Raw genomic sequence first — 26135 nt, forward strand, 5'->3', positions numbered from 1 at the left:
TTGAGAATCTTACTTTCAAGAAGAAGTTCTGCTGCTCCAGCGTGTATGACAGTTTGGTACAAGTTCTCAATTATATCCTTGTCTCTAGTGTAGTAATCCAAAAGCGCGTCTCCCCGTCATATCTCAAATTACAAGTAGGACTAATCACAAAATGTCAAAGACAAAGATTCAGACAAGCTGTACGTGTCAGATATAGACATCAACGAGCCAAACACGCTTCAGGTTTGGTCCTCTTTGTACCTATTGAAGAAATGAACCAAAAAAGAGTGGTGGTGCTAACAAATATGAAGAGCGAGAAACTAAGAGGCGAAGCTTCTCAGGGTATGATTTTGGCAGCCGAGAAGGAAGCAGCTGGAAACACGATAGGAGAGCCAGTTCTCCCACCACAATGCCCAGTTATTGGCGAAAGGTTATTCTTTGACGATCCGGATAGAGATTTTGAACCGCCTAAATTGAAAAGCAAGGTATGGGAGTACCTTCAGCCAAAATTAAAAACCAACGAACGGTCGCAACCTGTGTTTGGTGAAAAGGAAAAGGTCCTTCGCGGGACAAGCTCTGATGACTTTGCTTCGGTGCAGTCCTTGGCGAATGCTATTATAAAGTAGCTGACAGAAAAAAAAATAGTAAAAGAGACCCTAGAATTGAAATTGTAAATAGTGTATTTCATCTTGTGAAGGTGTATTTTTCAACATTGTTTTGCTCGGTAAGAGAGATTTGATCCTCTTGCAACAATAAAACTGACATCATTCAAGTTTAACTTAAAGAAACACCGAACCAAGGTGCGAGGACCAAATTACCACAATGACGAAAAAATCGATGCCATAATGAGGAGAATTGTCCGCCTCTTGAGATAAAAAGCGAGGCTTGTGTTGACTGAGATTACTATAGATCAGATCAATTGAGATCAGACCAGATAGAGAGTGGAGGTGCTGTGTCTGCTGATCGGAGCGATTCCCTTGAAAAGGAACGCGTGAAGAAAAAAACACCTGCATCAACATTTTGTCCTCCGCCGTCCCTTCCCTCCACCCTCTCATGCACTCTCCTGTGACGGCATAATACAGACGAAGGTGGAAGCTGAGCGGTTAATTCTCGATACTCTCGTTGTAGTGCCACACAATCCAACAACACTCATCCTATAGTCTTGGACAAAAAGACGGTTGTTTGGAAAAATATTAGCAGGAAAGGAAAAAATCAAACGTATCGTGAAAATTTGCCAATACTTTCGAGCAAAGTCTCTATCTATAAACATCAAGAAGAAAAAATAAAAAAAAAAAAAAAAATCAAAAATCAAAAATCAATCAAGTTTAAAATCAGATACGTCTAGTTACCCATTTTGATTAGAGATAAAAGCAAGAGACAACCTGGGAGACCCTACAAGAAACTAGCAGATACTCACCTACCGCCACGTCAAGATAAATGAGAGGTATGTATATTCACAGCAGACAGTGAACAAAACCTGTGGTTGTTGTTGTTGTTATGGTAGCACATACTAACCTCGCTGATGTCTAGATTACAAAGTTGTGGTTTTAGGAGCAGGTGGTGTTGGAAAATCTTCAATCACAGTCCAATTTGTCCAAGGCGTTTATATTGAAAGCTATGATCCCACGATAGAAGACTCTTATAGAAAGCAAATAGAGGTCGACGGCCGTGCTTGTGATTTGGAGATCTTGGACACAGCAGGTGTAGCTCAATTCACAGCAATGAGAGAGTTGTACATCAAAAGTGGGAAGGGATTCCTCTTGGTTTATTCCGTCACCGACGAAAACTCATTAAAGGAACTTTTAGCCTTGCGTGAGCAAGTTTTACGAATCAAAGACAGTGATAATGTGCCAATGGTGTTGGTTGGAAACAAATGCGATTTGGAGGAGGATCGAGTATTGAGTATAAGTGACGGGGTTAGAGTGAGTCAAGACTGGGGGTTGGTCCCGTTTTATGAAACGAGTGCCATGTACAAAACCAACGTTGACGAAGCTTTTATTGATGTTGTGAGGCAAATCATGAGAAAAGAGGCTGCTGTGACTGCAGAAAAGAAACAGCAAAAGGAGAAACAGAAACTAGAACAAAGCCAACTTAACGGTCAACAGCAATCGAGCCAGATTGGTGATAATGGCAATTTGCAACAGGGTTCAGCTGGGTTAAATGGACAAACTAACGGCAACGCAAGTACAAATGCAACCAATATCCCTAGAAACAGTCAATCCAAACTTGACAAGGAGAAATCGAGTTCAGAAAGTAAATGCTGTACAATCATGTGAAGAGGTAGAGGGTGCTTGAGCTTTTCTGTTTTGTCTTGTTGTGTTGTGTTGTGCTTGCTTTGGTTTTTCCTGGAAGAAGTTGATTTAATAAAAAAAAAAAAGACTTTAATTTGTAATTCACCTTCTGATCGCAGAGAAAAAAGGACGCGTTATTCTAGCTGACAGGGTCGAGGTTTCTTGATAAATGACATTCTTCTTGAGCTGGCACTGTAGATCTTGATTTAAATTTCTCCTTTTTTTTGTTTCTGTTCTTTTTTGGCTTTTTTCAAGTTCTGAAATTCTTGTGGATTCATAAAGACTTCTACATAGTTGCTCCCTCCTTAGTTTAACCTTTGTGGGAACTGTCCTAGTTGTCTCACTTGTAATAGGGGGTATGCTGCAAAATGTTCTTGATAACAATCAGCCGCATAGCTCGATCAACCATAGGGATGATAAAGCACGGATACAAATTGCAACCCACATACTTCATCAGAAAATAGGCTGGATGGCCGAGCTGGTTTAAGGCGTCAGGGTAAGGTTAACATCACTTACCATACTTTCCTGATCTCTCCGGAGGCGCGAGTTCGAATCTCGTTCCAGTCACTATTTTATTTTTTCTTCCAGTAAGTTTTTGCTTTTAGTGAGTATGTGACGCAACAGTCTTTTCCACATTCCTGCTTTCATGTGAAACGCAGCTTCAGATTCACCTGCCACGCGCGAGCAGCGACTGATTTTAATAATGGAAATACGTTGGAGGGTTGTGCCTTACTTGAAGCAGCTGTTTACTTTAAGAGAACTGAACTTCTTAACGGGGAGTTTAAAAATACCATACAGAATGATAAATTCAACGCCAGAGAGGCTCTACACGCGGTGATAAAGAAAAAAAGAGGTTTGCTATTGCTATAGTTCGCCCAACTACCAACTCGATGGACCAAAAGCTTCACCGGGTTCCAAGAGCTTTCTGATGTTGCTCATGGTGTCATAATCAGCCGTGCTTGTAACCACGTCGTTGCCCCACCAGCTTGGAAATGATGTATTGGTCAAACCCATAGCGAGGGAAATTATCAACGAACTCCAAGCCAAACCAACGTCCAAACCGGCTGATAAGGAATAGTTGTATTTGGTCCACCAGTGAAAGTACTTTCTCTTGATCCACCATCCAAACACCAACCCGACGATGCAATATGAGGTATAATTGAACGGGGTCGCGGGAGGAATGAACCCGGTACCGGAAAAGAACACGGGCCAATGTAAATATCTCACCACGCTCTTTGGCCATTTTCTCAAAATCAACCAGTTGATGATGGGAAGAATCAACCCAACAATGAAAAAAAACAATAACCCGTAATATATTTGTCCGTGCGAGAACTGACGCTGTGGTCCAATGGCACCCCAGATGATGGAGGCATTGAAAAACACCCTAGCTCCAGGACAGACATAGCCGTTGCGCTGGTGCGGCGTACACAACCCCTCGACTGCCCCGTAAGCCCATTTTAACACGGCAATCTGAACAAGACAGGACCACGTTGCAGCTACAAACTGCGCAAAAAACATGTTATAGGGGGCAATTTTCATATAGTGGCCCAACTTCATGTCCAGTGCAAAAGTGACCGCTTGCGCATTGGAGATGTAACCAAAGGTCTTGAAAAAGAGACAAGCTAGGGGTTTCTTGGGGACCATGTAGCCGACGATAAACTCACTGAGAACGTTTAAGCCGACCAAGATATTGGTTCTGGCGAATATGATTGCAACGGGGAGCAAAAAGACAAAGGCAATGAGAAGTGCAACGATTAGTGCCCAAACTGGCATTTCGGTGTCCCAGCACCTGATGGTCACAATCGACAACGTAAAGAAGATCAAGAATGCAATCAAAAACCACCATTCTGGCACTTTTTTGTAACGTGCCATCAATCTGTTGTGGACATCTGGGGTTTCTTTGACCCGGATTTGGTCGAGCACTTCTTTACCGTGGAACAAGATGGTGTGCATAACCGTGGCGGTGATTGATGCAAATGACAACCCGTATGAAATTGCAAAAGTGGTGGACAAGAACAAAGGTGAGTATTTCTTGTACTCCTCTTCGATAAACGTCAATGTTTTTGTATCGACGATTCTGCTGACATTGTACGGGTTTTGATACCTATCAAAGGAGCCGGGTGAAGATATAGGAACATAGTCACCGTACCAAGTATTTGTGAATGAGACGATGGGCGTGATAATCCAGAAAATTAGAATCATCGAAAGGAACACAGTAGCGATGGTTCCTGCTGGCGGAATCAATGGCGAACCAACGTAACCGGCAATTTGGTTCCAGTCCAATGCAATCATGTTGGGAATCATACCCAACCCCGAACTAGATCCAAAGATTTGATTGACGGTAACGTCTCTTGGACGAATCCAAGTTAACCAACTGAAATAACTCAATGCTCGGAAAATGTAACCGGGGAACCAATAATAAATAAAGCTGCCAATGGAAATGACTAAAAAAAACTTGAGACGCGAGACGTGCCAACCGTTGACTGGATGGTTTTCGTTTATGTGCATGTTTGTTAAGAATGTACAAGTGACCAAGTTGGAAGGCCAAATCGCAGACGGACTATCAACAACAAATTTTCTAATCAAGCCACCCATGGAGAAACCAATCATGTTTGTTGAAAGAATGGCAACAATGGCAAACCCGAGACCGAAATCGACATTGTAAAATTTGTTCATTGTAACCAAAATGTCGGTGGCGTAAGCTGCTCCGCCGCTGAATGAAGCGTTGGCCATGATCGTGATTACAGCGTGCTCTTTGACGTTGAATGGACCTGGATTGAGTTTGAGTCCCCAAATGCTCCAATCCGGCACGCACCAAGCCCAAAGTCTACCCAAAGGGTAGGCCGTGATCGAAATAACCATAGTGGTGATTCTAATTGCAGGTGAGTGAAGTGAAAAATACATATTCATTGCCGAGCCAATTGTAGTCAAGATCAATCCTATAGTCCATGCTCTGATGGTGGCTTGAGGCATGCTGAAATCATCCCAGCTCGGAACGGCGCCTCTGACTTCATGATAACGCGAGTCATCTTCAACGTGGATACCAGCGTAATCATCGTGGATGATTTCTTGGATCAAAAGGGACGAGTTTTGGTCGAATGGGTTTGGCCTTGATGCTCCATTTTTGTCGAAGTTCAACTCCAACTCCTTTTGATCTATTTCGCAATCGTCGAGATACAGTCTACGGTGGAATTCATAAGCTGCTTTTTCGTTGAGATCGTGAATCTCGTCAAACGAGTTCTCGCTCGAGCTCGTCTTTTCGCCTCGATTCTTGAACAACAAGTTCTTGAGTTTATTCATCATTCAGAATCGCCTTGACTCACAACATGTGAAGCTGAAGGGGGGGAGTTTGCCGTTTGCATATTTATCAATCTGGCTTTTCGTCTAGATATATACACGTATATATATATACTTCAGGATATACCCCGTGAAGGGGACTATGAGGACGTGTAAGATCATTTCGTCAGGACAATTATAGTCTACTGATAAAAATTAGCTGAATCGCACTTCAATGCAAACCGGCTATTGGCGAACTTGGATCCGTGAAAAATTTTCAACTCATCATCGGGTCCTCTGTGGAGAAAGCCACTTTTAACTAACTTATACCTTGGGTGGGAGGAGTTTGAACAATTGAAGGATAGGGCAGAAGAAAATAGCAAAAAGAAAAAAAGGGAAAAAGGGCTGCCCATTCGAAGCGGAAATTCAATTCTCCACATCTTTTTGTCTGAACAATGGTTGCAAAAAAACAAGAAAAAGAAAAAGCGCTTTTTTTTTTTGCAACTCCAAAACCCAAGATTGTATCAATTGCTTCCTATGGACATTTATTGGTCAATGTACACTAGATCTGGTCAGCATTACAGAGTCCGTGTATCTATTACGGACTTTGTAAGAAGAAAGAGCCTGCACCCGCTTTGGTGGGATGGTTGTAAACAGAGTATGTGTATGTTACCATGTTGGTTCAGCCGCATGAGCTACCTTGTTGGATTTCAAAGCCCTGCAGCCTCTTTATCGTGACTATGCTTCACTTTGTAGTTCTTATCTTCGTCCTGGCTGAGAGAGGAAAAAGATGCCCCATTCAAGAGCTTTCACGATTATACAAATTTACAAGAGTAAACTATCTTGAAAGAGATTGTTGCAGTGACAGAGCATCTATTCCAGTCTCTTTCGGCGTCAAGGAGGGGAGTTGTCGCAAGATAATCTCAAACAAGACCATCGCGAGTGCCAAAAGAAAAATTTGGGTCCAAACGCCACCCCCGCTCCTTTCTTCATCAGCCTGGCAACCAACGGAAAATACACATTGGAGGGACTCTGCTCATCTGAACAAAGCTGCTCCTCGATAGTCTACAAGATGTGCTTGTATTCTCTTCATCAGATTCAGAAATAGAAATCAACTAGAAAAAATATTAACGTTAGAAAGTACACAAGTGGTATGTAGAAGAAATGCGGTATATTTTGCTGCTGCTGCAATTGGCAAAAAAAAAAAGCAACCAGAAGACAACAATTACCAGGTCGATGGACCAAAAGCTTCACCGGGTTCCAAGAGCTTTCTGACGTTGCTCGTGATGTCATAATCAACCGTGCTTGCAACCACGTCGTTGCCCCACCAGCTTGGAAATGATGTATTGGTCAAACCCATTGCCAACGAGATGATTAACGAACTCCAAGCTAAACCAATATCCAATCCAGCAGATAAGGAGTAGTTGTATTTGGTCCACCAGTGGAAGAATCTTCTCTTGATCCACCAACCAAAGGCTAAACCAACCATACAGTAGGATGTGTAGTTGTATGGAGTAGCTGGAGGAATAAGACCAGTACCGGAAAAGAACACGGGCCAGTGCACGTACTTGACCAAACTGTTTGGCCATTTTCTCAAAATCAACCAGTTGATGATGGGAAGAATCAACCCAACAATGAAAAAGAACAATAATCCATAGTACATTTGTCCGTGCGAGAACTGACGCTGTGGTCCAATGGCACCCCAGATGATGGAGGCATTGAAAAACACCCTGGCACCGGGACAAGTAAAGGAGTTTTCCTGGTGAGGAGTACACAATTCATTGATAGCACCGTAGGACCATCTCATGACACCAATTTGAACAAGACACGACCAGATGGCTGCAATGAACTGGGACCAGAACAAATTACGTGGTGAAATCTTCATGTAGTGGCCCAACTTCATATCCTGAGCAAAAGTGACAGCTTGGTTATTGGTGATGTAACCAAAGGTCTTGAAGAACATCATAGCCACTGGCTTTCCTGGCAATGCGTATCCAATGATAAACTCGGTAAGCACGTTCAATCCAACTGCAATGTTGGTTCTTGCGTAAATGACGGCAACTGGAATCAAAAAGAACAATGCAATGAGAAGTGCGAGAATCAAAGCCCAAACTGGCATCTCGGTGTTCCAGACTCTAACGGTGACGACGGATAATGCAAAAAAGATCAAGAATGCAATCAAAAACCACCATTCTGGCACTTTTTTGTAACGTGCCATCAATCTGTTGTGGACATCTGGGGTTTCTTTGACCTTGATTTGGTCGAGCACTTCTTTACCGTGGAACAAGATGGTGTGCATAACCGTGGCGGTGATTGATGCAAATGACAACCCGTATGAAATTGCAAAAGTGGTGGACAAGAACAAAGGTGAGTATTTCTTGTACTCCTCTTCGATAAACGTCAATGTTTCTTTATTGACGATTCTGCTGACATTGTATGTCTTCTGGTACCTGTCGTATGAACCAGACGAGGAAATTGGAACATAGTCACCGTACCAAGTATTGGAAAAGGAGATTGCAGGTGTAATGATCCAGAAAATCAAAACCATGGAAAGGAAAATAGTAGCGATGGTTCCTGCTGGTGGAATCAATGGCGAACCAACGTAACCGGCAATTTGGTTCCAGTCCAATGCAATCATGTTGGGAATCATACCCAACCCCGAACTAGATCCAAAAATCTGGTTAATTGTGACATTGTTTGGACGGATCCAGGTGATCCAACTGAAGTTACTCAAGGCTTGGAAAATGTAACCGGGGAACCAGTAGTAGACAAAACTCGCAATAAAAACAGTCAAGAAAAACCAAAGACGCGAGATCTTCCAACCGTTGGCCGGGTGATTTTCGTTTATGTGCATATTGGTCAAGAATGTACAAGTGACCAAGTTTGCAGGCCAGATTGCCGAAGGACTCTCAACAACAAATTTTCTAATCAAACCACCCATGGAGAAACCAATCATGTTTGTTGAAAGAATGGCAACAATGGCAAACCCGACACCGAAATCGGCGTTGTAAAATTTGTTCATCGAGACCAAGATATCAGTGGCGTAAGCAGCACCACCACCAAACGAAGCACTAGCCATAATGGTGATGACAGCGTGCTCCTTAATGTTGAATGGACCGGGGTTCAATGGAAGACCAAAGATGTTCCAGTTGGGAATGCACCAAGCCCAAAATCTTCCCACTGGGTAGGCCAAGATGGAGGTAACCATAGTGGTGATGGTGATGGTGGGCGAGTGAAGGGAAAAGTACATATTCATACCGGAACCGATGGTTGTCATAATCAAACCAATGGTCCATGCTCTAAGGGTGGCCTGGGGCATATCAAAGTCGTCGGAACTTGGAACAGCGGCTCTGACTTCAGGGTATGGAGAATCGTCTTCAACGTGGATACCAGCGTAGTCATCGTGGATAATGTCTTGGATTAAACGCGATGAAACGGGGTCAAACTCCTGTGATTTGGATGCTATTAATTCTAGGTTGGGGACTTTGTGGTCGGCCTCGAAATCCTCATTGAATGTCTGCTGATGAACGTCGTATGCGGCCTTTTCGTTGAGATTGTGTGGATGTTCAAAGGAATCTTCGCTTGAGCTGGAGGTCCCTTCGCGGCGTTTCAACACGCTTCTGATCTTGTCCATTATTGAAAAAGAAAAAAAAAAGAAAGTGAAGCAAACGCTGAGTTTAGTAGGAGAAGAAGCCTTTCAAAAGAGGTCAACTAAACGAAAGAGATGGACATCTACATATATTTATATTTACACGTATATTTCCGGGGACAAGTCGACAGTGTTGTTATCAGTCCATGTTAAAGGACGTTGTACTTTTACTCTTACTTTTACTCTAACTTTTTTTTATTTTTGGTTAGTTGTTTGGAACAATACATCCCAGAATAGATGGGTGGAAAACGTACTTAATTATGCGAGCCGGTTATTTGCAAAAGAGAGAGAAAGTGAAAAACTGTACACCCGCGATTGAATATTAATTGGATTACTGTTATCAGCTTGAGGCATTTGCAGTCTTTTGTCGCCTTGTGGAGGCTTGTTTTATTTCACACTACAGAAGGAAAACGAACGTGCCGCAGGGAAGAGGCACTGATCCCCTTTGAAAGCCGACTTTTGCTCATCACGAAATAATTTCCCCCCCCCCCCCCCCCCATGATAAGCTGGTGGTTTGGTTGTTTGATTTGCTTGTTTTTTGTTGGAATGTTCTGCGATGCGGCATGTAGTTGAAAGGGCACGAGAAAGAGGGCAGACCTAGTGGGAGGAGGATGACTAAAATAGTGTGGGTTCTCCACACTTTTTCATTGGAAGAAGATTGCAAAAATTAATCATTTCCAATTTCTATTTTCCCTTTTTGCAACTCCTGCCGCTGGTCCCCTTTTGCGGCCCAGCTCCAGCTTCCGACAAGAAAGTTTCCCAGGGTGTGTTTTATTTTTTTTTTTTAAACCCCCAGGAACATTTGTCTGTGGACGAGAGATCGATCAATCACGATGAAAGTCTCCCACCCCCCGGTCCCCCCCTGGAAAATCTGTCAAAAAAAAAAACTACACTACTTGGCTTCGGGGTCGGTTATTCCGATGGCACCCTCATCTCCTCATGGCCCCCAAAAAAAAAACAGGTGTTCCATGTTACATTTGATCGCTTATCAGCTGAAGATAAGCAACCAGTAAAAGCCGTCGCAATTGCCCTAATATCCTATCCTTCCCTCCTCTTTTCTTTTTTCCTTTTTGTTTAGAAGTTTTTAGTCGGTGGAAATTTCAAACCTTGCCGATGAACGGCACCAAAATCAAAAAGAAGCAGAGCGCAAAAAATAGAGACGCCCCGCTACCATGTAGGAGTCTCATGCATGCAGCAGTTTAACTGGAATTGGGCAAATTAATATTAGAGCGAGAGGGAGAAGAGTAAGTAGACGCAGAGGATACGAGGACGACAAAGGACGCGGGGTGTTAAGTGGGAAGTGGTTTCACGATAAAACTTGAAAAAAATTAAAAAAAAAAGAGGTATGTCGCCAGGAGATGGAACGGCAGGGATGGGGGTTTTAAGACGGGGCAGATTTGGAGGTTTGGAGATCTGAGAGATGCCCATCTGGCGCCGCACGTGACTCCGGGGAACGCCATAGCGAGCTGCTCGCTACCCTTGTCTGCAAACGCCCGCGTGATGAGGTGGCCGCCTTCACATGTTTCTCCAGGGCGCCAGCATATGTCTGTGGGCTGCAGGTGAACAAAAAAAACGCAACTGCGCAAAAAAGAACAAGGCAAACAGTGTTGGTTCGTGCCATGTGTGGCACAGGTGGAGTTGGTGCCGTCTCGCTTGCTCTGCCACTGTCTGGAAAGCATTATGTTTCCCTTGTGTCAGGTTTGGTGGCTCAGATGCTAGATCTTGTGTCTCGGAAAAAAGAGAGATTTGACTGGGTTGTCTCTGCTCATCTCTTGACGCATGGAATGATGGAACTTAGAGGAAAAAACCTAGTTGAACACTATTTCGTTACTAGTGAAAGGGGGGCGAGGGGAGTCTGTCTAAATCAGTTCTATTTAGAGCTGGAAAGAGGTGCCGTTTTGAGACCCTTGTTCGTCGATTCAGAATCCTGTCCATCGTAGAAATTATGCGGTTGACTTGCATTGTTTCCTCCTCTTCTTCTGCCTCTTCTTGTTGAGTTGATCTTATCTCTTGTTTGGCTCTTGAAAGATGAAAGATGAAGAATTTACACATGGCGCCTCCACATTATACTGCTTGTATTTATCTCCTTGCACTTCATGTAAACGGCGCAGAAATCGAATTCTGTAGCCGACTGGGGGGCACAAATGGGTTGACTTTCGTCGAGTATTGACTTTATCAGATCTCAAAAATGGAGTTAAAAAAACAAAACATAGGTTTACCCTGGATGCCTGTTCAAGTCGAACACATCATTTACCCCCCCACGACACATCGTAGAAGCGGCCCCGCTGGCTGAGAGTATCCGTCAAGTTTCGACTTTTTTTTTGGTTTTCGGTTTTCGGTTCTCGGTAGTAGGTGGGTGTCAGTCTATTCTTGATCGTCAGATTTACCATCCTGGACATGATCCCGTTTCACGAAGCAAGCAGCGAAAAAACCAATACCGCCGTCTTCTCGCGGGTTAGCTCGAACGCAACCATCAGCGAGGTTGCGGCACACTTTTGCGTCTCGTGACAATTTGATAAACTCGCTCTCGATTCCCCTTCTTGGCCATGTGGGGATGACCTCGTCCTTCGACGCTAGAGTCCACCCTTGCTTTTCAACTTGAGGATCCAGCAAGAGATCAACCACGACTCTTTCGTTCTCCTCCGCGTGTATGGAACACGTCGAATAGACGACTTTGCGAGCACTGGGGAACGACAACGCGTGCTTCATGATTATGAACTGGAACGACGCGAGTTTTTTCAATCTTTCCTGGTCGATTTGTGGATCCTTGGCTTCCTCTTCTTCTCCCCCATCGCCGCCTCCTGGGGCATCATTGTCGGCTGCACGGCCAAATATGCCTGATCCACTGCACGATGGATCAACGATGAGGCCCGTGACGTCTGGATAGTCCTCGGGTTTTATTGTTGTAAAGTCGCGATGCGACACCTGGATTTTCTTTTTCTTGTTCCTGCCCGTGGCTTTCTCCGTCATGGTTCGCAATATCGCCACTCGTTTGGCATCGCGCTCGATGGCATACACCACGCCGTCGCCATCATCGGCGGTATGGGGCAAGTACGAAGCCGCGTGCGTGGTTTTGTTCCCGGGAGCAGAACAAGCGTCAATCACGTACTTGTGGACATCGTGCGGGTCCTGGTTGAGGATATGCGCGGGGAAGCACGAGGCGCGGTCTTGGATGATGACCTCGCCTAGTTTATACGCGTCTGTCGCCGAGAGTTTTTCTCGTGGATGTATCCCGTACAAGTGTGGGATGTAGTCGTCAGAGTATACAAGACCCGGCGCCGTGAGTTCCTGGAAGGAGTTGACCGGCTGCAATTTGGTGAAAAAAGGGTGTTTTTTGAAAAACCGCTCCGGGTCAATTTTTATCGTGTTGATTCTAAACCATCTCACCGGAGTCTCATTTGCGCTGGAGTCCTTTGTAGGAAGCTGGTCGACCGTCTTGATTTTATACTTCAATTTCAACTTGATAAACTCGGCTTGAAGCCTCGTCTTGTTGGACAAAAATGCATCCTTGATGGGGTGTTTCCCGCTTTCGATTCTTCCGCGTGGACTGAATAGCAAGTCGTGCACCAAGAGCGCTAGAAGCTCGTCGCTGACTCTCACTTTCTTTGTCGCTAGTTCCTGCTTGACTTTTGACTTCTTGATGATGTGATTGATGTGGTCCTTGAATTTGCTTGTCGAGTGAACTAACGCAAATACGTGCTTGGGTGAAGACTTGAGACCTCTTTCACTGAATATCCGTGACTGTAAGCTCCCACTACCAGGTTTGCCATCTTGTCTAAGAAACTTTTCGGCTTCGAAGTATAGCTTCATTGGTTTATTACTTGAGATGAGCTAGAAGTTGAAATTACTGCAAAACTACATGAGAAAAAAAACAATGAAACCTCCCACCTCCGCAACCATCACCATCTTCATCTCATCGCACCAAACTTCCACTTCAGACAGACACTATTGGGGAGATAAGACAGCTCTTTCAGAATGCCAAACTCTGAGAGAGAACTAGGTTTCAAGATGGGACTCATACAAAGACGTATATACAGCAAAGAAAAAAAAATTGCAGCTCACAACCACATCACCAACCTTGGCCCAGCCAGATGTGACGTCGATGGACGACGGACACCGGGCCAATCCTCCAAGTTAAGGCGCAGCAAAATAACCCCCCCTCTGGAACTTTAAACTCTGTCAGTTGCTCCCAAGTAAAGCATTCTCATTATTTTTATTCGAGTCTCTTGTTTTCAACAGGTACGCTTCTGTCTCTCACACAACTACGTAATTGTCTTTGAACTGCGCCAAGGTCGATTGCGAATTCGTCCACTCTGGAAAATAAAAAAAAATCCCCCTAGACATACCACCTCCACACCCAGAGTCAGCAGCACATGGGCTCAACGACTTGCTGCTCTCCTCGTTTCTTCAACCAAGTCCAGAGTTTGACCTACAGAAAATGCCCCAGCAGCCACCACCGAACGCTTTTGCACCAGGCACAAAATTAACGGTCGGATCACATAAAATCAGCATCATCAAGTACATCTCGGCTGGAGGCTTTGCCTATGTCTACACCTGCAACATCGAGCCGCCGTTCCAAGGCAAGAGCGTAGCATGCCTAAAGAGAGTCGTGGTGCCAAGCAAGTGGCAGTTGACTCTATTGCGACAGGAAGTCGACGCCATGAGAAGATTGCGAGGGAACAAGCACATTGTTTCCTACATCGACTCGCATGCCTCGAGACTCAACGAAGAGCCAGCAAAGCAGCAACAGTACGAAGTGTTGCTCTTGATGGAGTACTGTGAAAACAACGGCTTGATTGACTTTATGAATACCCGCTTGGTCAATAAGCTCACGGAGAAGGAGATTGTGGATATCATGTACCAAGTGACGATTGGGGTTGCCATGTGCCACCATTTGCGGCCGCCGTTGATCCATCGAGATATCAAGATTGAAAACGTCTTGATTGACTCGCACCATGTGTTCAAGTTGTGCGACTTTGGCTCCTCGGTGAATTACATGGCCCCGCCTCGAAATCCACAGGAGTTGCAACTAATGAAGGACGACTTGATGCAGCATACAACTCCACAGTACAGAGCACCCGAGATGATTGACTTGACAAAGGGGTTCCCCGTCGATGACAAGCTGGATATTTGGGCTTTGGGGATCTTTTTGTACAAGTTGTGCTACTATACCACCCCGTTTGAACTGCCAAATCAGTCGAGTTTACAAGAGCTTGAGACATGCATACTCAACTGCCACCAAAACCTCCGGTTCAGCGACCAGCCGGGGCTGATTTTCTCCACCAGATTGAAAAATGTCATCAAGGTTTGTTTACGAGCTGATCCTAGACGAAGACCCAACGCGGCACAGTTGTTGGGAGAGATTGCCCAAATGAGAGGCGATAATAGAGTGCCCAATGTCATACCTTTGAGCGTGATTGAAGCTCTCAAATCGCAAAAAAAGCAGAGCCCAGAGCCACTACTCCCTCATCAACCTCAACCAAAAGCAACGCAAGCACTTCCTTCTCTTCCTCCTCCTCCTCCTACCAAATCCAAGACACTACCACCAAAACCCATCGATGCCTTTGCTTCAATAGACAAGAGCAAGCTCTTCACCACCAACTCCAAGAACGATTCGGAGTCCACCACCACGTCGCCATTCAGTCTGGAACCCGTCACGACGCCGTCTCGTCCATTGAGTGCTTACTTTGATAGCGACCACAAGGCTAAGGTGTACTCCCAGGGGAGCAGGTCAACCACCAATGTGCAGGATCTTGTCAAGAAGGAGTTGGCAAAGGGGTACGAGACCACGGATTTGACCCAGGCCAAGAGCGAGCTTGAGTTTTTGAAGCAGAATGAGATGGAGAAATCCGATACCGGGGTTAAAGCGGCCTGGAACACCTTGCGCAAGTTGAGCACGGGAGGCAGCCTCAGCGCCAATAGCACAGGCGCGTCAGACATGAATTTCAACAGACGAAGTCTCAAGGAAGTGCTCACCGATAGCCGAAGATCCTCTGACGAGAAAATCAAGACTAGCCAGCCACCATCGGGAGTCAGAACTGCATCGGATGAAATAATCAAGCCTGCAGAAATTGCGAGCAGCAGATCCTGGGACGAGAAAAATGCGGCACCAAAGGCTGGGTCCAAGGACAAGGACAAGGACAAAAACAAGGAAAAAGAAAACTCGATACAAAAGAGAATGCAGACGTTATTGGACCAAAGCACCAGCCTCCCCATCAAGAAAACGGCCCTGGGCTACGGAAGATTCACCGATAAGAACGTTGTTGACGACATCAACTCCATCAACAACACTCCCCACAGGACACAAGTGCACCACACAAGAGAGCATCGAAAGCTTTCACCGCCTAAAGTTCCGTTAAACTTGTCCTCGACTAGGAAAACGGTTTCTTCGATCGATGTCAAAGCCACGTCGGAACCGCCTGAATTTGCAAAGAAAAACGTCCCGGCTAAAACAAAGACACCACCTGTTAAACCCAAGAAACCACCTGTGAAGCCCAAGAAGCCGCAGTTTTTGCAAAAGCCCGGAAGTAATGGATCGCGGCGGTTGAGCACCAGCTCCGAGTTTTCGGTGCCCGACATTGATGATCTTGAAAAACAGTTTTCCAAGAGATTTCCCAGTTATGTATAGAGTTATCACTACTACTATTATTTCTTCTAATGTTACTTATTTTTTTTTTTGCTATTATTGTTACTTTTACGTGTAATTATACTAATACAAATACTGCGGATTCCCGCTACTCGTCAGAGCTGGAGTAGTCCTCGATGCTATCCAAGATATTATCCACGCCTTCATCGAACTTGTCATTGATGACATCGAAAAGGCCATCGACGCCCGCTTTCAACACGCGGCCAAACTTCCTTCTCGGTTTCCTCAACTCATCCGAACCGTTTGCGTCGCCATTCGACGTGCCATTGTGATGATGAGATCCATTTGAAGACGAAGAAGACGATGAAGATGAAGATGAAGATGATGAGGTGTTCCAGCACGGATTGTAGCAGCTGGTGAAGATGGTCGAGTTCAGGTAGAACCAGTCAACCATGCTTTCATCCATTACGGGGACCAACGGTTTCAATTGGGTGCGGTTCACGTACGCCACTGTGAATTTGACCAACCGCTTGATCTCGGAAGAAGGACGCTTGCTGAATAGATGCACTATACTCTGGTACGCTTCTCCAAAGCCGACAAAGATGATCTTTTTGAGCTGGTGGAAGTAGGCGATGTAGTTGTCCCAAATGTACAAGAGAATTTCCTGGGCAAAAATCGTGGGGTTGTATGTTGATTCCTCGGAGGTGGAAAGGCCCGGGATGGGGAGTTGGTAAGACGGTATATTTACATCAATGTAACCGACTCGGTCATTGTTGTCTGCGTCTTTCTCCTTGGCTACTTTATCCATGATTTGGAAAAGTGGCTGTTCTAGCACTATGCTGGAATTGCTTTCAATCACGCCATTGACGGGGTTGATGCACCCCCATAAATCGGGAGGGTCATGCACCGTGATGATTATGGTTGAGCATTCGTAGATGTCGGGGCTTGCAATGATCAAGTCCTCGTACTGGTCGGGTAAATCACACGAGAAACTGGAGTTTTTGTGGTCTCCCTTGCCGTGGTTCATGATTGGTATGTTGATAAACTCCCTTTTGGTGAAGGCTTCGTTATTCTGGAAGGCACGGATCGGGTCCGCTATGTTTGTGAGTTTGTATCTGTTCTTATCTAGATCCGGGAGATCGTATATCTCGTCAAATGTCGTCTTGGTGACGCCGTGGCTGAGGCATTTCCAGTATTTCGATTGGATCTTGATGACTTCGTCAATGATTTCAATTGCGTCCGGCTGTGGTTGCTTTGAAATGGTATTCTCTGGTGGTTCTCCAATGAGGACTTTTGCTACAGCCAAAGCACTTTCACTGATGGAGTCGAGATTGTATCCACCTTCTAGAATCACAGCAAGTTTGCCCTTTGCGATCCCTTTGAGCATATGTGTCATGTAGCCATATCCAGCGGGACTAACATGACAGCCACCGATAACATCACCGTCGGCGGCATCAAACCCCGAGCTGACGATGATGAGGTCGGGGTCAAATTCCAAGATTACCGGTATCACCACCCGGTTGAACGCGTAAACATAGTCTCCGTCGTGCATGCCGGCGTTTAGCCACGGTATATTGACGTTGTACCCTCTACCTGGACCTTCGCCCACCTGCTCGGCGTTTGCATGCTTTGTACCCGGGTAGAATTTCCCATTTTCATAACGATGAACCGAAATGTAGAGCACTCGAGGGTCATTGTAAAATGCCTTTTGGGTACCATTGCCATGGTGAATGTCCCAGTCAACAATGACAATCCTCCTCACTGATTCGGGATAAGATTTTAAGATATTTTTGGCGGCTACAGCCACGTTACTGAATAAGCAAAAGCCACCGGGGGAATTTGGCTCGGCGTGATGGCCTGGGGGTCTCACGGCCGCGAGTGAGTTTTTCACTTTGCCCTCAACCACTGCTTTACAGGCTTCGATGGTGCCACCACACGACAACTTGGCTGCCAAGTAAGAGTCGTTGTTGAAGTAGATGGAATCACCAACAGAGGTTTCTCGGAGTAGTTCATCCTTGGACATTGCTTCGGTCGACTTTATGTGTTCCAAGTGCTGCTCTGAGTGCACTTCGAGAATCTCTTCAGTGGACGCTTCTCGAATGGGTAATTTTTGGATATATGGCCCCAACTCGTCGATGCCAGAAAGTGAATAGTCCAACACCAAGCCAGCTTCCACCAATCTTTTGTAAATCCGGTAGATACGACGAGGATCTTCCGGGTGGGGGTCTGTGTATTCGAAATACGAGGTGAAGATTTTAGCGTGGTATCGCATGCGGACATCGTAGACCAAGCCCGTCTTTAAGGGCACGTACGATAGCTGGGGTTTCGTTGGCTGGACCACTATGGGACGTGCTTGCAGGATGACTTTGGGCCTCGTAGCACCATGCGCAGTAGAGCCATTGTTTTGCTCCTCCTCCGCCGGCTTTTCCTTCAACTTGGGTGTCTCCTCTTCAAGCTTAATCTTTTTTGTAGGAGGCTGGCACGCGGTCGCGGGACCGTCTGGCTCTCGAGTCAACTTATCAGGCAGGATATCCTTCTCCACCTCGATCTCAGCGTCATCAACCCCACCATCAACCTGACGCTCCTCTTCCTTGACCAAAACCCCTGCACCCCGCCTCTGGCTTTCCTCGTGAGTTGCCTGGCAATTTGTCTTGACCTCTTCCTGCACGCGGGAATCTTGCTGCAATTCTGCGACAGCAGCTTCGTCTAACTTTTTTTCCAGTTCTGGCTGGGACATCTTGTTGTGCTCAAAATATACTATCCCTGTCACGTAAACTCAACCTGCGGCTGCCTAATATAAGCATGCACTCTACACTGGGTGTTCGTCCTCCTTGAGTTAGCCCCTGCAACTGACCAGGCTTGCACCCTTTGTATTTCTTCCAAAAACAACTGTGGTCAAACGAGTGAAGGTTGAGCGACTGAAAGAATCTCAACTGGAAGAAAACAAAAAAAAAAAAAAAAAAAAAAAAAAGACGAACACCAAAAATACGCTAGAGGAAACAAAAAAGGAGCAACAACCAGCACGTCTTGAGAGGTGGAGGGAGTGGAGAGGGAGGCGGAAATGGAGATGAAGACGACGAGGGGAAGAGAAACAAGTGGAGGAACTGGCTTTCGTCGCGTATGCTGGTTGTAAACTCACCTCTTCTCCTCGCAAGTCACGTGCAGAAGGCCCTTTTGTTTGTAATGACAATCACCTGCAATGTCAAAAAAAACAACAATAGCAGCAGTAGAACCCGCTCAGGCTTAATGAAGCACGTAATGCTTGTAACTACTGCCTCTGCCATGCGACTTATAGGCGTTTTTAGAGTTTTTTTTTTGATTGGGGTTGACATCCCAATCGGTGGAGCTATTCTCAGTTTATAGTCCTGGTTAGTCAACCCATAGTTCGAGGCAATGTCGTCAATTCGTTTTAGACACTTCGGGGCTAATTTGCGACATTTCCCAATCCGTCATTTTTGCGCTTCGGCCCTTCGATGCGAAGCCAGCGCTCACCACCACTGCTGCTAGTACTACTACATCTACCAATCTACCGTAAGGTGATATACATGCCAAATCTCGGAATCACAAGATCTGGCTAATTGGAAATAAAAAAAAAAAAAAACAAGGCTCTATTATATTTTCGAGTCTAGTAAGGAAGACTGGCTCTGCTGCCGGGAGTGAGGCACGGACTGGCATTGCGATGACAACATAAAACTGCGATAAAGGTTTTCGTCTTGCCGCCGTGTGAATGATCTTGTTGGCATATTATTTGGAATCAAATGCTTCTGGCAACTCTTGTCTTGGCCAAACGGGGAAACAAAGCAGAAGCATTCCCTGTGAAGAGTGTATATTTTGCAAGCTCGCGCCGCGATTCTCGGATAAACACCACGGAGATCTTCCGGCTTGCTCTGACTCAACATTTCGCAACCGTTTTCGTTAACAAACAAACAAACAAAAAAAAAAGCATGCAAGGCCCTCCAGCCAACTAATAATTTAACCTTTTAACTTACCAAGATGTCGTTGTTGGTCCCGAATAGCAATGACCATCGTGATGCCCACGGAGATTTGGAAGAAGATGCAAAATACCGCCAACTAATCCAGGCTCAACATCGCACCAGCCCCGGGTATTGGCAGTTCGAACCAGTGCAGAACTTCTTCAAGCAGTCCTCTATGGAGACCGACGATATGGGATTCAGATACACCGCAGACGACTTTGGGGCATTGAAAGCCTGGGGTGAAATTCTCGAGGAGTTGAAGCAGCTCAACAAGGCCAGCAACAGCGACAACGGCACCAACATTCGCTACAAATTGATGTTTTTCGCTCGCCACGGTCAAGGATGGGCCAACGTTGCCGGCCGCAAGTATTCAAGAGACGAGTGGTACGAGAAATGGCGGTTCTTGGGCACCGACGGCGAGATCACGTGGGGTCCCGATGCCGATCTAACCGAGTTGGGTGTCGATCAAGCGTGGGAGAACCACCACGCGTGGCGCCACCAGTTGAGTAGAGGTGCCCCCTGGCCCCGCCTGTTTTACGTTTCGCCTCTACAGCGAGCCATCAAGACTCACAACATCACGTGGGATCACCAGCCCGCGCGCGTGGTGGAGAACTTGAGAGAGACCATCGGGTTGCATTTATGCCATCGCAGATCCAACAGGTCCAGTCTCGAGCTGCGTTTCCCTAACCTTGTCTTCGATGACGCCGTACCGGAGGAAGATTTGGTGTTTGATTCCTATGTGCGGCCGCACAAGGAGCTGCTCAGCGAGCAATTTGTGCGCGTAAACGGGGTCTTGCTGGAGATATTTGAAAATGACGAGAATGACGTTATATGTGTGACTTCGCATGCGGGAACTATCCGCTCGTTCATTACCGTGATTGGTCATCGCAAGTTCACTATTCCTACTGGAGGTATGATACCGATTGTGGTTCGAGGTGAGAAAATAGTGAACCACTAATCCCCCCCCCCCCCTTCCTTCCCTTGCCCTGGTGGTACTTTTCTCTCACTGAGCAGGGTGGTGCGACTCGCATCTCATCGACTCCATCGTGATAACTTCACCACCCACCAAAAAAAAAAAAAAGGCCCATACCAATTTCACCTAGTAGAGTTCAGACTTTATAGACCCTATAGACTCAATAAACCATGTCCACCACGACGCAGACAAAGACCCCGCGCAGCGCAGCGACGAGCACAAGCGAGCCGCAACCCAAGAGAAAGAAACCTGCGCCACCAACAAACCCCATCGACGCCACCACCCGCCTATCGCAATGCTTCAAGACCATCTCAACCTCGCTCTACCTCTCGCTCGCGCCCGCCTTCAACAACAATCCATACGTAGGAGTCAAGAGGCAACACCTCGATTCCTTGGTGATGAAATACTACGCGCCCGTCCATGGCGTCGTCATCGCGTACGACAACTTGAAACTCGATACTGACTCGCGCGAGGGTGTTCATCTCGCCAAGATTGAAAATTCATCCCCGTTTACGTTTTTCTGGATCACGGTCGATTTGCTCGTGTGGAGCCCGCGCGTGGGCGATGTTCTCGAAGGTGATGTCTACATGCAGACGCCCTCGCATTTGGGGGTCTTGATTCACGATATCTTCAATGCCTCGATTAAGAAGCACCACGTGCCGACGGATTGGAAGTTTGTTGCTGCTGCGCTTGATGAAATGGATGGCGAAAGCGATGGCGATAGGGGCAGGTTCGGGCATTGGGTTGATCTGCTCGGGAACAGAGTCGATGAGGCGAAAGTGAGGTTCACTGTGAAGCGCGTCTATACTACGGGCCGCGTGGTCAGTGTGGAGGGAAGCTTGATACAACCGGGCGAGGCGCGGGATGATGGGCCTGTGTATCGGGAAAAAGTCGAGAGCAGCGGGGGCAAGCATAAGAAATTCGAGGATGATGATGATGAAAACGCGGGTGATGGTGTTGGTGCAAGCGCAGATCAGGTGGTTGATGTGCGCGTGAATGAAGATGAACAAAGTGAATTACCCGAGGGGTTGGTTGTTAACGACGCGAACGAAGATGAGGATTACAAGATTGTGAATAACTCCGACTCGGTTGAAGACGAGGTCGAATCGGATTGAAAAAAAAAAAAAAAAAAACCAACCAAACAGGATTCAATATGTATAGTCATCTATAAACGTAAAGAAATAAATTAGGTTGTTGTTATCTTTAGCGGGGGATCACTTTCTAGTTTTATTGTCGTTGATCATCTTCCAGATGAGGTCTTTTTCTCTCGACGTCGGCCAATCGTATTTCTTTCTCCGATACGAACCGCCAAAGATCAACTTGTGCAAGAAGGAGGTATCTCGTTTGATTTTGGTTTTGTAAGGAGTAAGGATTTTGGACGAGTTGTCGTTTGTGCCCATGATGGTGAGTTTCTGCACCTTGTGGAGCTTTTTGAAATTGTACCAAGTGAGCAAGGCACCTTGGATAAGCGAAAAGAGCACCACGGCCCCAAACCCGAGATTCGAGTCCTCGATGTAGTTCTTCAAGTTCATCCCGTAAAAGGCCGGCACGAGCGTGGCCACGGTAAAACCCAAGGTGTACACGGTGATTTTCAACTCGTACAACATGAGCGAGTTTCGATTGGCGTCCAAGATGATATTGACGATTTCCTCAGTGGCTTTGATGTCGTTGAGTAGACTGCCCGCTTGTTGCACAAACTCGTCGCATTGTCGGTAGTAACTCTCCAAGATCATCTCTAGATCTTCGTAATTGTCCATGTTTTTATCGACATCCTCGTCCAAAATCTCATTACTTCCCCCACTTCCGCCACTCGCGTGGTCAATTGGCTTTGTCTTGGGTCGACTCAAGTACATCCCCGCCAAATCTTCATCGTTCTCCAACAAATCCTCCAACACATCGCGGATCAACACCGCCTTCTGATGGAAACTCAGCAACTGCTTCAGCCGAATCAACAACTCCTGCAACTTCTTCCTATCTACTTCATCCTCCAACTGGCTCAACGTCATGCCGCAGCTCTTTATATACAACTTGATCTCCGCCTCCAAATAACTCATAACGCTCACCAACACCGCCTCCAACGCGCGAAACTCATACGGCATACCACTGTTGCCATTGGCGGCGGCACCGCCACCACCAGCATGCGACGAGGCGATCTTGAGCTTCTGCTCCAAATCATACATGAATATGCCCAATTTCGAAGCCACCTCGGGGTTCGACGTGTCAAACACCATCACGCTGTTCTTTTTAATGATGGCTTTGATATATAGCAAATTGACCAAGATGGCATTCGACGGCCGGATCATGATCATCGGTATAACGTCAATGGAAGAGGTGTCGATCTTGCGCAAGTCGCGCGGATACAAGTGGTTCTCCTTGAGGAATTGCATCTTGGGGTATTTCCGCGACACGGCGTTGATGTTTCCCTGGGAGTCGAACGTGGTGCATGAGACGTAGAGGTCGTTGGGCTGGATCGGTTTGAGCTTGTTCAAGATTATGTGGTTGCCGTGCTGGAATGGGTCTGGGTTGGACCCCGGTTTCGGTACTGGTGGGATGCGGTTGGAGTCCAGCGATGATGATGTCTTGTTGTTGTTGCTGAAGTTGTTTTTGTTGTGTTTCGTGATGAGGCAGCGGATGCATACTGCTTTCGCGGTGGGCATAAGCGGTCGCTGCCGATGTAGCTGTCGGAGCATCGTGTGCATTGTGTGGGTGTATAAAAGAGGGAAAGGCCTACTCAAGCTGGTCTTGTTTGCTTTGGGTGCAACTTTTTCATTTTCTATTTTCTTTTGGCGCATTTAAATTGCTTGTTATGAGATGGTGATAACAGACAGACCGCATACACGAGCATCACCTATACAAGGGAACACTGTTTGGCTGTACAAGGTGCCATCTACAGTAATGTGACTTCCGTATCTATATCAAAACGTGCTCTTTCTTTCTTAAAAAAAGTTAACCAATTGGTTCTAGATAGACAAGGAAAGCAGGGTGGAATTTTTCTAGTCAAAGAATTTTCTAGTTTGCGAAGGACCAAATAGTTCTAGCCTAAGAGCAGGCAACGCCTCCTCGGACAAGATCTTCAATCTCTCCTCCAAGGTATTGTCGACCTCGATCTTGCCCGTGCCATTGACAACCACGACACCGCCCGCGATATCCTTCGACAAGAACTGGTGATCATCGACAGCAATCTCAACCTTGATCTTCGACTTGTCCTCAAAGTTCTTAGCCGCTTCCACGGAGGCCTCCTTCGCCAACTGGACGTCCTGTTCCCTGACCCTGATGGTGACTTTTTCTTCGAGCAAAGCCAAGATTCCTTCTTCGATCAACCCCGCCAAGATGGGCTTGTATTTTTCCTTGTCCAGAGTGATCTCCTTCAATTGCTTCTCGGCGTCGTCAAACACCTCGTTCAACACTTGGTCCTTCTCACCAAGGATCCTCAATCTCGTCTTGTTGCCGATGGTCGACTTGGTGATTTGTTGCGCCAAGCTGGCCTTTTTCAACTTCTGTTCGTATGTAGCGTCGATTGCAGCGGTTTCCAATCTTACGGTCGAGGCTTTTTCAATCTCGTACTCTTCGTCTGCTTTCAACTTGATCTCTTTGGCTTTCTCCTTGGCTTCCTTCTCGATGAAGGCTTGCATCTTGGTGAGCTCAGATTTGACCTGGAACGTAAAGGGGCGGAAATAAAGTTAGTAAATGGCTTGTTTTTCCAAAAGTTAAGCAAAGGTGGGGATCAACTACATACTTGTTCATCCAGTAATGTCATCTTGTCTTATTTTATCAAGTTTTGAACCTGTTCTTGGTGCTAGTACTGCAGCTGAAGTGATGATGTAGTAGAATGGAGTGGTCTATCTCCAGTCGACAATTTCAACAGATATTTGACATTTCGGGCACGCACGCACAGAGGATACAGCCGCCATCCTTTATCCCAAAGACATTCAAGAGATTCCCACACAGCTCATAAGTACAACTTTTGCATTCTTTTTCTTTTAATTTTGTTTAAATATTTGATATAGAATAAATAAGGGTAAGGGCAAGAGTACAAGGCCGATGATTTTTCTTCTAATACCGGTTTTTTTCCTTTCCTCTCTTTTCTAAAATGCCTTATCCAAGGCCTTTCTTGCAACTTCGACACCCAAAAATGTAGCAGCGTTGGCCGGGAAGGATCTGCATAAAGCAGGACCCACCCCGGGGAAGAAGGCCTTGATGCCGCCTTTAGCGTAGATGTTTTTGGTGACCTGGCCAATCGAGATGGGGACGTTGGAAGACTGCTGCGTCGACTTGATGGTGTCGATGGGGAAGACCCCCAACCACATGGCCACACCGGCAGATCCACCCGCGGTCATGATGGCCAAGATCGACAATTCCTTGCCTGGAGTCGACAATCTCTCCTTCAAGTACTCGTAGGTGGCGAAGTACAATGCTGAGCCCGGTCCATCTCTGGCCAACGTTGCTACCGAGCCTTTGAAAATCGATCTGATACCGCCCGTCTTGTACATTTCAGCAATGACGGCGCCCATGCCCTTGGACTTGGCGCCCTCCTGGATCTGCATCATCACCTTGACTCTTTCAAATGGCGCAGCCACTAAAGTAGTGGGGATGGCCGAGATGAAGCCCGCGGTCGAGATATCGCCAATGGTGAATTGCTCCGCCGATTTGCCTGTGAAGCTGCCCACCAATTTTTTGCCCACGTCGTAACCCCAGAACGAAACAGCAAACATGGGCGTGACTCCAATCAAGGGAGGCAACACTCCACGATAGAGACCCATCAACCCGTCCTTGGCGATGGTGTCCTTGACGCACTGGATGGCCGAGTTGTACAACCCGGTCTGCAATCTCACCTTGACAAGGTCAAAGGGGTGGCCCGTTAACACGGCGCATACTCCACCGAACCCGCCGGCGGCGAAAGATTTCACGTTATCCGCCAAAGCTGAGTCAACGTCGTCCATGATCTATGAATATAATGTGGGAACGAAAAAAAAAAAAAAAAAAAGAAAATGAAACAAATTTAAATTGAACACCTCTCAAGAGTTGGAAACTGGGAGGGAGGTCAAAAAAAAAATCAACTCAAGGGTTATAGGAGATTAAACCTCGATTTTATAGTCGGCAATTGGGAAAGAAAAAAAGAAGAAAGAAAAAAAAAAAGGGAAGAAAGGACGTTGTGGTGTTAAATCTGGGGTCTTTTTCTTCCACGGTGATGTTATTGTTGTGCTGATATACAAAAGCTGAAAAATATAAAAAAAAAAAAATTACACTGTGTTCAGCTGAATTAATTATGCTCTTAGAAGTAGGCAGAGTAAGGCACAGGAAGCAAAGTAAGCAGAGGCATCAAAAATCCAAAGATAATATACACGGCCAAAGCCCGACTTGGTGTCAAAAATTTTTTTGCAATTGCAACCTGTCTGGGAAAGACGTC

General features: G+C 46.1%; 12 protein-coding genes across 12 annotated transcripts; 5 read left to right on the plus strand and 7 right to left on the minus strand. All coding sequences in view use genetic code 12, as the record gives it.

Annotated features, from left to right (window-relative positions):
• Positions 1-284: 284 nt before the first annotated feature.
• On the plus strand, positions 285-605 carry LODBEIA_P10230 (uncharacterized protein; the record flags this gene model as incomplete). Its single annotated transcript, XM_066970866.1, has 1 exon — positions 285-605. One exon carries the CDS (start codon positions 285-287, stop codon positions 603-605), a length of 321 nt encoding a protein of 106 aa, XP_066827961.1.
• An 811-nt stretch (positions 606-1416) lies between these two features.
• LODBEIA_P10240 (uncharacterized protein) lies at positions 1417-2255 on the plus strand (the record flags this gene model as incomplete). Its single annotated transcript, XM_066970867.1, has 2 exons — positions 1417-1423; positions 1510-2255. 2 exons carry the CDS (start codon positions 1417-1419, stop codon positions 2253-2255), a joined length of 753 nt encoding a protein of 250 aa, XP_066827962.1.
• Positions 2256-3149: 894 nt separating this feature from the next.
• Positions 3150-5573, minus strand: LODBEIA_P10250 (uncharacterized protein; the record flags this gene model as incomplete). The annotated part of the gene is made up of 1 exon (XM_066970868.1): positions 3150-5573. The coding sequence occupies one exon, from the start codon at positions 5571-5573 to the stop codon at positions 3150-3152; it is 2424 nt and encodes an 807-aa protein (XP_066827963.1).
• Positions 5574-6771: 1198 nt separating this feature from the next.
• Positions 6772-9180, minus strand: LODBEIA_P10260 (uncharacterized protein; the record flags this gene model as incomplete). The annotated part of the gene is made up of 1 exon (XM_066970869.1): positions 6772-9180. One exon carries the CDS (start codon positions 9178-9180, stop codon positions 6772-6774), a length of 2409 nt encoding a protein of 802 aa, XP_066827964.1.
• A 2379-nt stretch (positions 9181-11559) lies between these two features.
• On the minus strand, positions 11560-13005 carry LODBEIA_P10270 (uncharacterized protein; the record flags this gene model as incomplete). Its single annotated transcript, XM_066970870.1, has 1 exon — positions 11560-13005. The coding sequence occupies one exon, from the start codon at positions 13003-13005 to the stop codon at positions 11560-11562; it is 1446 nt and encodes a 481-aa protein (XP_066827965.1).
• Positions 13006-13633: 628 nt separating this feature from the next.
• LODBEIA_P10280 (uncharacterized protein) lies at positions 13634-15823 on the plus strand (the record flags this gene model as incomplete). The annotated part of the gene is made up of 1 exon (XM_066970871.1): positions 13634-15823. One exon carries the CDS (start codon positions 13634-13636, stop codon positions 15821-15823), a length of 2190 nt encoding a protein of 729 aa, XP_066827966.1.
• Positions 15824-15929: 106 nt separating this feature from the next.
• LODBEIA_P10290 (uncharacterized protein) lies at positions 15930-18518 on the minus strand (the record flags this gene model as incomplete). Its single annotated transcript, XM_066970872.1, has 1 exon — positions 15930-18518. The coding sequence occupies one exon, from the start codon at positions 18516-18518 to the stop codon at positions 15930-15932; it is 2589 nt and encodes an 862-aa protein (XP_066827967.1).
• Positions 18519-19774: 1256 nt separating this feature from the next.
• Positions 19775-20713, plus strand: LODBEIA_P10300 (uncharacterized protein; the record flags this gene model as incomplete). Its single annotated transcript, XM_066970874.1, has 1 exon — positions 19775-20713. The coding sequence occupies one exon, from the start codon at positions 19775-19777 to the stop codon at positions 20711-20713; it is 939 nt and encodes a 312-aa protein (XP_066827968.1).
• Positions 20714-20898: 185 nt separating this feature from the next.
• LODBEIA_P10310 (uncharacterized protein) lies at positions 20899-21843 on the plus strand (the record flags this gene model as incomplete). The annotated part of the gene is made up of 1 exon (XM_066970875.1): positions 20899-21843. The coding sequence occupies one exon, from the start codon at positions 20899-20901 to the stop codon at positions 21841-21843; it is 945 nt and encodes a 314-aa protein (XP_066827969.1).
• A 99-nt stretch (positions 21844-21942) lies between these two features.
• On the minus strand, positions 21943-23520 carry LODBEIA_P10320 (uncharacterized protein; the record flags this gene model as incomplete). The annotated part of the gene is made up of 1 exon (XM_066970876.1): positions 21943-23520. One exon carries the CDS (start codon positions 23518-23520, stop codon positions 21943-21945), a length of 1578 nt encoding a protein of 525 aa, XP_066827970.1.
• A 201-nt stretch (positions 23521-23721) lies between these two features.
• On the minus strand, positions 23722-24485 carry LODBEIA_P10330 (uncharacterized protein; the record flags this gene model as incomplete). The annotated part of the gene is made up of 2 exons (XM_066970877.1): positions 23722-24381; positions 24465-24485. The coding sequence occupies 2 exons, from the start codon at positions 24483-24485 to the stop codon at positions 23722-23724; spliced, it is 681 nt and encodes a 226-aa protein (XP_066827971.1).
• Positions 24486-24813: 328 nt separating this feature from the next.
• On the minus strand, positions 24814-25668 carry LODBEIA_P10340 (uncharacterized protein; the record flags this gene model as incomplete). The annotated part of the gene is made up of 1 exon (XM_066970878.1): positions 24814-25668. The coding sequence occupies one exon, from the start codon at positions 25666-25668 to the stop codon at positions 24814-24816; it is 855 nt and encodes a 284-aa protein (XP_066827972.1).
• Positions 25669-26135: the final 467 nt, after the last annotated feature.

This window comes from Lodderomyces beijingensis, assembly GCF_963989305.1.
Source record: "Lodderomyces beijingensis strain CBS 14171 genome assembly, chromosome: 1".
NCBI classification, from domain to species: domain Eukaryota; kingdom Fungi; phylum Ascomycota; class Pichiomycetes; order Serinales; family Debaryomycetaceae; genus Lodderomyces; species Lodderomyces beijingensis.